This window comes from Corvus moneduloides, chromosome 4 (assembly GCF_009650955.1).
Source record: "Corvus moneduloides isolate bCorMon1 chromosome 4, bCorMon1.pri, whole genome shotgun sequence".
NCBI classification, from domain to species: domain Eukaryota; kingdom Metazoa; phylum Chordata; class Aves; order Passeriformes; family Corvidae; genus Corvus; species Corvus moneduloides.
In genome coordinates, this window is record NC_045479.1 from 3,723,363 (window position 1) to 3,732,707 (window position 9,345).

The 9,345-nt window shown below is 39.2% G+C and overlaps 1 protein-coding gene across 1 annotated transcript in view; it reads left to right on the forward strand.

Moving 5' to 3' along the window:
* The window catches only part of SLC15A5 (solute carrier family 15 member 5), a 30,652-nt gene extending 26,760 nt beyond the window's left edge, over window positions 1-3,892 (forward strand). Inside the window, exons 8-9 of the mRNA XM_032107573.1 lie at window positions 1,539-1,647; window positions 3,411-3,892. Coding sequence (XP_031963464.1) covers window positions 1,539-1,647; window positions 3,411-3,555 — 254 coding nt within the window. The 3' untranslated portion in view covers window positions 3,556-3,892. The remainder of the gene's footprint in view (window positions 1-1,538; window positions 1,648-3,410) is intronic.
* Window positions 3,893-9,345: the final 5,453 nt, after the last annotated feature.

Genomic DNA, 9,345 nt, shown 5'->3' on the forward strand with positions numbered 1-9,345 from the left:
ACTGCTCTTTGTCTCTAATCAGAAAAATATTAATAATCTGAGGATAGCATTCAGTGGGTAAAAGTGGCATTAGTGGCCAAAAGATCTGTTAAGACCATCAGGTTTTTACAATACTGCTGGGGTAAGAAGGCTGGTTTTCCTTCTTCCCCCATCCAAGGGGTGAATAGCGACACTAGATGGGCAGGATTTGACACCAGACTTTGATGCAGCAGAGAAAGGTGACTTTGGGCACATTGATGCTGGTGTAGTTCAGATCCAGAGGTGTGCTTTTAATCTAAATATCTTGATAATCTCCAATTTACATCACAGAATGATCTTGGAGCATGAAAACAACTGAATTCCTTTTAGATGGAACTAAGCAAAAAAAAAAAGCTCATGTCTAATATGTTCCAGCTGTTAGTGGGAACTGCTCTGATGTGAACCCTCCTGAGCTGTGGAGAGTGTGGTCATCACATTCTCTGCACCAGCTGTTTCACACCCTGCGTTTGTTCATTAATTGCTAATGAAAACAGTCTATCTGCCTTCTTCAAAGGCAATAAATATCCTGTATTCCCAATCATGTAAACAGCCATTACAGCACTGTATAGGTCTCTGATATTCTGTAACTTCAGTTTCTACTGTAACTTTTTTTTTCACCTCGGTTTGATGGTTTTGCTGTAGTTGATTATGGCACTTCAGGTACTGATTGTCTTCAATTGCAGACTGACGGGGCTGGCTTTGTTTTTAACCATTTTGATTTCTATAGTTATTTGCCACCTGAGCTTGTTTGCAGACTGGTTCCAGTGAGCAACACTGAAACCATTACAGCACAAACTGGAGTGCACGGGAATAGACAGGCAGGGAAGCTTCTCAATGTGCATATAGGTGGTACTGTCCTCTGCTGAATGGAGTGCCCAAATGTCCCAGACACTATTGCCAAAACCCCTGGTTGAAAAAGCTCTGATTTGTGTAAATAAACACTGAATGAAGGAAAAGGACACCTTACAGACTCATGGCTAAAGGCAGCTATAAAGAAAGGTAAAGTAAATTGTCAGGTAGTATCTTGGTAATGGAGTGAGTGTTTTTAATGTTTTGAGTTTTAATTTTTTTTCTTAGTTTTTATTAAGAAGAGACTATTGAAAGAATGAGAGATACAAGTAAGGATTTCTACAGACCACCTTAATTCTAGCCCTTCCTAAAATGTTCACAGTTGACTTTCATTTAGCTGTGTTCACAAAACAATACAGACAGAAAATGGTCCAGTCATTACAGCAGTAGCTGTGCAGGATTAGGTTTTCCAGTACACTTCAGATTTATTAGGGAAGTTCTTTAGTTTCTTTAGATCTCTACTGCCTGTCTGCAAAGCAAGAGCAAAAGTACATGGGGCTCAAAAATCCCCAATGGATGCTGTGAGAATGAAATCTGTACCAATAGCTATGGGAGGGTCAGAGCACCTGGGGGGATTGTGTCTCACAATAAGTTATCTTCGTATCTTCCATGTGAGCCACATCTCATGCTGCAAGGCAAACTAATTCTGCTTCAAATATCTGCTTTACCAGGCAACTGGTTTCCACACTTGCTGCATGAAGGTAAATTGGAGAGATTCTTCTTCTTCTTGGCTTCCTTAATGATGGTGAACACCCTGGGGTTCTGGACCATTGCACACAGGTACGTGTGAGAAAATGGAAGCTTGGTGTTTTGTCTGTAGGTGCAGGAAGAAGTTCTTGTAAATTCTGTGAACTAGTGTGTAATAAAGAGTTGGTAGTGATAGATCATATGTGGAGAGAGGTTTCACAGGAAAAATGTGGAGAGGTTTTAAAAAAAAAAAAAAGACTGATGTAATTAGCCTTAAATATTTAAGGAGTCTCATTATTATAAAAAGCCTCAAAGAAAGGAGAGCATCATATTCTTTACAGAAGGGTGTGAATATGTTGGCACAGAGTTTCGAGGGGAGCCTAAAGCTATACTGGCCATGGAACTGAGCTCCACTGCCCTTGGTTTTCTACCAATTTGTAGAAAGCACTGCTGTCTCTCAATGAGCTCACATCCTGAGTGTAGGATAGCAGGCAGAGGGGTGGTGAGAAAGCAGCACATCGCTGCAGGTTAATGCTGCATGCAGCAGTTTCAACACAACAACCCCCAGATATCTTCTGACACTGGGCATGGGATGGAAGCAACTTCCAGCCAGAGACAACAGGATTTCTCAGCCCTCTCACAGGAAGCAGCTTTATGCCACCTATAGAGCCTAGGTTTAATCCCTGTGTATTGCCTTCGAAATGCAAGGAACTCACAACTCCGGAGCATTTAATCCCCCTTAACTTTCTATTGTCAGCGTTAAAGTAACCCTTCAAGGCAAGAAGAGGGAGGGAAAGCAGCCTGTGCCACCACCGGTGGGAGGGGTCACGTGCAAGTGGCTCTTAGGCTTTGGGAGGCAGTTCTATGTGAATCCTTCAGGAACCTTGATGAAGCAAGGATATGATGATGAGAGCAATAGAAAACTTCCAAGGCCAGTGCACTTCTGGAACTCTTGACAAAAATATTGCTTTTTCTACTGCTCAGAGCACCAGCTTTGCAGTACCAAAGTTTACCGTAGCATCTTGTGGATTATTCCAATGTGATTTCCTTAATTTAAATGTGGGCTGGGTCACAACTAAAAAACGTTTAAGCAACTAAAACATTTCTCCTGCATGTACTTTGTATTCTCCTTATGAAATGGGATTTTATTCTTCTGTAAATTGAAATTTTCATTTGTGACATTTACTGCTGAAAACGAAAAGGTTTTGGTTGTCAAAAAATTAACATAAAATTGGTTTAAACTGAAAAAAAAATTTCCACCACATCTTAACATGTTTTTATGAGGAAATATGTTGACCTCCAATCTTCCTAAAAATAGAAAAACAAACGTTTTAAAAAATTTATTTCAAATCAACATTTCTCTTCAGAATCTCATGGTACCTCATTTTTCAATAAGATAACCAAAACATAAAAGAAATATGGTTTTTGAAGTCAAACGTAATTGTTTCATTTTTTGGTGAATAAAAACCCACAGGGGAGAAAAAAGTGAGGACTATTGAGATAAACACTGATTTAGACATGGGGGGGGGGGGGGGGGGAATAATATTTTAAAACTCTGAATTAGGAAAGATACACTAAAATTTCTCGGGGGGGGGAAAGCATGTTCATTATTAATTTTTTTTAAAAAGACACAGAACAGGTATTGATAACATCTGCACCCACTTCGGTACTTCTCATCATGAAGTTCTGAAAGGCTCTAGGAAAATGCATGTCATTGTCCTATTTTTTGGCTGCCTTGAAGTCCAGGATTCGGAAGGCACTGTGACTTACAAAGTATTGTCTAATAAACAATGGGTGAAGCTAAAACCTTAAAGGGTGATTATTTTGTTATTTTCCTTCTGTATCATCTCCCCCAGATACAACAATCTGCATCAGGATTGCACCAATGAATTCAGAGGATGTCTTCCTGGAGAAAAACTTTTGAAGTATGAAAAAGCCATCAAGCATTATAATGCTGTCCTGAAAAGTTCTCCCATTCTGTCTCCTATGGAGAAAACCTGATAAAATGTCACCCTTGTTTGACTAAATTTTGATTGTGTTATCCACCAGCTCTCTAATGATGAATTACCCAGCGTACTTAAGTGGAACTATGTCCTGGTATTTATGAATTATCTGATGAATAATAATGTTATTATAAGTTAACAAAATAGCATTCTTCACAGGGTTTGGCCTCAAAGGAGGCTGCACTGTCATAATTCACATCAAGGCCAATGAGACCTCACTGCCTGTCATGGCTGATGGAGAGAGGCTTTTAATCTTTATATGGAAACAGGCATGCACATATATTTGTACTTAGGAATGGTTAAAAATTAATAAATGTGCAGGTATGTTTAGCAAATGTCTTTGTGACAGTATCATTTACAAATAATTTTGGAATCTGCTGTTGGCTGGTTGATATTTGCAATGGTGGGAGTCTTGTGTGCTGTTCTGGGCTCTTGCTGATCTACTCCCCAGCCTTTAGCAAGGTGCTCCTTTAAGTTTCCCTGTCAGTGGAATGGACGCAGGCATATCAACCTTCTTTGCAAATTGCTTTGAGATCTACCAAAAATACCCTAGAAACAAGATACCAGTCATCAGTCCATAAAGTGTGTCTTGAAATGCTGGATGCTGAGGCATCCAGTCTTATCGGGCAGCAACACTGGGATTTGCCATTCCTAAAGGATGATAAAAAGAAAATTGCTAGTAGGAGAACAGGAGACTGGAATATATTAATATCAAAATTACTAATTGCAGCCCGGTTAAAAGGGGGTGAAGGGAATTAGGAAAAGAAGATTGGGAAAGGGTAGATGCATCTGGAGATGGGGGGAAAAAATTATTGGTAAAATGCATTCCAGTTTAAAGATCCACACAGTGTTAAACACTCCCAAAATTGGCTGATTTTGTTATTGTGGGAGATAATAATCTAACACTTAACATGTCTTTTAAAAGTCATATTACTAAAAAGAGTGATGATGGAAGTGGGGTCTTTTTTGTGATAAGGAAACATATCAAACCCAGAAAAACTAAAGGAGCACTTTGATATCAAGATGTTCCTAACAGAAAGGGCAGCTAAGTCAGAATGCTTGCTAGGTATGAGGAATGCTCTACCACAGGGGAAGTTACATTAAAAGGATATAATGTACTGAAGGGACACAATTTGTGAGCTGAAACTGTAAAAGAGCTGGTAAAGGAAATCTCTTCTGCACCATTAACCACGCTTAACGCTGTAACTTTAGGCTGGGCATTGTGGGAGTGGGAGAAAAATGTAGTGAATACACCCCTTCCCAGCAAGGGACAGACTTGTTTTCCCAAGGTGGCTCCACAAGCTGGGCTGGAACTGGGGCTGTGAGAGGAGAGAAAGCAAAAGGCTGAAGGGTCTATTCTCTGAGGGCACTGGAAAGTGCAAGACAGGCTAATTTCTACATATTTGAGTAAATTTATCCATGACACCTGAGAGTTATTTGCTTGTAAGGTATTATTTTCTAAATCATATTTGTACTGCAATAGACCCAGGTTTAAGCCATGAAAAATACTAGTTTCTTTCCTGAGAAATTCTTGAATACTTGACCTTTGTCCTTGCACAGAAAAGCTACAAAAACGCTGGCTGGAGTCTGCTGACAGGAGGGATGTGATTGCTCTCAATGCATTTGAGAGTTATACACAAAGGAGAAAAACTGTGTAATAAAGGTGCAAAAATTAAAATTTGGGCCAGTGAAAAGGATTGGGCTGGAGATGCTTTTAACAACTACTGATAAATATTTATTTTTTTAAACTGCAAAAGTAGCAGTGGTTTGGAACCATTTACATCAAGAACAGGAGAACAAGAAACTCTGTTTTAAGGTAAAATGTTTCCTCTGCTGCATTCTCAGGCTGAAAGGCTTCAACCTTCCCGAGACCAGTTTGTTTCTTTTTTTTTTTTTTCTCCTCAGAAACTGAAGCATGAGAATAGATGACAGCTGATAACAGAATGCAGCCATTTGAGTTGAATTGTCTGATGAAGATAATTCTGCAAGAAAAAGAGGATTAGTTAACTCCCTGGATAGGACTTGCCTGGCATGCACTCATGCAAGAAAGGCTTTCAGCAATGAAGGAAGCAGTTGGGCAGCCTGCATAAACAGGTACTCTGGAAGACAGTGAGTTAGAATGGGCTTTGGGATGAAGAGTTGACTACTGAAGGCTCGATGCCTTCTTCACACAGACTGGAGAAAAGCTTTTTCTATCAGATTTAATAAAGAGTTTGGCCTTTTAGATGGATGGCAGAAGAAAAGGGAGCACTGGTTGCTGAATTTTGGCTTAGCTCAGTTGGTGGAGCAGAGGAATCTACATGCAAAAATCTGTCAATCAATCTCACTGTTATGACAGAGCAATTTCGCACTTAAAACCAACAGACAGGGATTTTTCTTGAACTGAAGCATCTAGGACTCCAGTCAAAGCTGATGGAATCCTTTGTACACACAGGGCATTGCCTAAATTATATAAATCTTGTGCCAGCACACAGTGAAATCAGCATAAAGAACTCTAAAGGTTCGGCCTTGACTTTGAAGGAAGCTGCCCTTCACTTCTGAAAAGTTTAGAGACTTTTAACATTAAAAAAACCATTAAAGGACAGAAAAAATAAGGATGTGTGTGCATACAAAGTGATGCAATAAACAGCTGGAAAACGTTAGGAGAGCCTTCTTTTGTTCAGCCTTTTGTTGATATTGTGGCAGTTTTCATGGGAGATAACAAAGCACTCAGATCTGATCGCTTGTGTTTGAGGTCACCTGTTGCCATTCTGCATTGCTCTGCACAAAGTAAATTCAGAATATGCATGCTTTAATCCTCACCATAAAGGTTTATAGTTCTGAAACGTATTGTGGAAGAAGTTGCCTCCTAGAGGAGATTAGGAGTGACCAGAAACATTCCACTTCAGTTTTCTGTTTGATTACTGCCTAAATTTTCTAACTGTTCTCCCAACACAGAGTGGAATTAGTATAAAGAAGTCTAGATTCAGACTTGACTTTGGAAGAAGTTGCTTTTGGGCAGTTCTGGTTATAACTGAATAGGTGCTGTGCTCATCAGAGGTCATTACTAGCTTTGAATAACCAGATGTACTGCTGATTACTGCTGGTACATTTTGGGGGTGTCTTTTTAGTGGTTAAATGCATGTTTTATACTGTAATCACGTACACACATTAAAAAAAAAAAAAATGCAAGTTCTGTCCCAGACAGTTCATAGACCACCTCAGTTATGCCTAAATGCATGGGACACCATTTTGTGTGCGGGGGGGGGGGGGGGCTGAAGAAAACTCGATGGAAAGGATTAAGATCTCCATCTGTTAAGTTTGCACTGATGATAAAACACATGCTCCCAGTTGGAACAAGATGCATTAAAAGAGCAATTTCACTTCTACTGCCTAGCAACAATGTCATTGAGCACCTGCAATAGTTTAAACATTAAGCATAATTGGCTTTGCTTGACATAAATCTGTAGTTTTGTAAATAAGAGCAGTTGAGTTTCTATGTAATACCAATTAGCTATAAGGAATGCTTTGTTTGCTGAAGCCTGCAGCTTTGTGGAGGAAAGAGGGAGTTGTTAAGGCTCAGCAGTGGTAGTCAGAAGGTAGAACCCAGATTAGACATTACAGAGGCTTTGAGTGTCCTTGTGCAAGTTACTTAATTTGTTTGAATCAGATTCCCTAGGAATGTATGAAAGAAAGAATTACATTCTTTTTTTTTTTTTTTTTTTTTTTTGTGAAGAACTCTGAGAATGTCTGATCAAAGTACCTTGGGGGTAATTTTACTGCACTAAACTGAGCTGTCTTGTTCTGTGCTGGATTTCTTTTCCCTTCTTTTAGTTGAAGTTACTATCGCATCTTGAAAGTTCTTGAAAATTTTCTAGAACCATTTGTTTCTGCCAGTGATGGAGGAAAGAGGTGCATGATCCACTAGACATGAAAATCAGTCTTGTTCAGGTCCTGTGGGAACTCTGAGTGGAAAGGGGAGGTAGGAGAATTCCTTCCTTGTGGCATTTTAGAGTAGAAGTACAGAGCAGAACTAAAGCTTTTAACTTAAGCTTGGTGTCTGTTTGCTATAACATGTATTAGATTTGCCTCGGCAAGGGCAAATGCAGCTACCTTCCAGAGGATGTTTTGAAAGTCTGCTTTTTTTTCATCTGAAAAGGAAATTCACAAGTTTCCTCGTGATTTCTCTGTTCTGAACAGAATAAAAACTGCCTTTTCCTTTCTACCTTCCCGGTCTCTAGAAAGTCTCACCACAGAAGTCACATTCTGGTGGTGTAGTACTTTAGATTATTCTAGTTTCAATCTCTGTCTATAACTTTAAATACAGATTTCCTTGAATCACAGAAGGTTGACATCTGAACCTTATGAAGTCTCCTTGTGTGGGTGCTGACTCTTAAAGTTAATGTGTTCTAATAGTAGTAATAAGAGCAAAAGAAACAGCTCTGACAGGGATTTTTGCGTGTTTTGGAGATATTTGCTCTCTACAGAGTGCTGGATGTTGCACCCTAAGACTAGCAAGTTATATTTTGTTGGGAGATACACACTCTCAGAAATAAAATTAGCAGGAAGTTTTTTTAACATACTGTATGACCAGCATCTTTTCCTACTTTGATTTTGTTTGTTTTGTTTTGAGGCTGAATTCTGTTGTTTGTTCTCCCCAGCTTAAATAAAGGAACCGGAGTATGTGCATCTACAGTTGACTGGGGAGTAGTCCAGCACCTTTCCAAACACCACAATTTTTTGTAGAGCCGAAATATTCTCATTCCTTTCTAACTCACGCCTGAGAAAATGCTCAAGTCTAGAAAATACTGCAGATATTGGCTTTACATTTTTGAGGGTTAGGCTTCTTTCCTGTTAAGATGGGAAACTCCTGTTCAAGTGGTTGCACTGTCACGTCTGGAGGAGCTTAGCTTTGAACAGAGGTTTTGAAACTGAATCTTGAATACCCAGCAGTGTGTGCTGACCAGTTGGAGTTGAATGCAGGTTATACATATTTTCTGGATTCTCCTTTCATTATTTAAATATATATATTCTTTTCCCTTTTGGATCAGAAGACATGTTTTGAAAGCTGAAACACTTAACAAACAATCCAAAAAACCCAATCACCGAGAAGGAGTCAGCAGGGACATCAACAAACCTTAAAGCAGTTGATGTTTGTCCTACCTGCTTTGTAGCCTGGTAAAAAGCATCTTTTGAAACCAGATCCTGAATGGTTTTATTGTCATGCCGTGTGAACTTCAGAAGCAAGATTGCCATGAGAGTGGGGGTAGTAGTCAGAGTAGCACTTAATAAAAAGGCACAGTGAGTTACCTCAGTTTCATTTATTGCACGGTCAATGACTGTGATATGAAGATACTGCCTGTTTAGCTGGCAGGATGGAGCAACCTTTGATAACAAGCAAAATCATAAATTCAAAGCTAATGTTGAAGAGTAAACCGAAGGTTACAAGAGGATGCTGCTTGAAAGTGAACCCAGCATTACAAGCAATTCTGAATTTCTTCATCTTGGTTCATAGAGTTTTGTTGTTGTCTTGAAATTGTTCCCTTTTAAAGTGTTCAGGAGAAAAACCTGAGAGATTTCAGTATCATGCTGACAGATGATAACCCCCTCAACAAGCTTTGTCACTGGTTATAAGGAGCTGTCATTTAGTGGAAACGTTCATTAAACTTAAGCTGTTTGTAAACTAAACTTTAAAGGTGAGAATATTGTGTAACACCTTAACAGCAGAAATATTATGCAGCCTTACATGTTCTGTAAAAAAGAACTAGGGAATGCCTGTAACTTTAAGGAAGAAACTTCATTGCAAAGA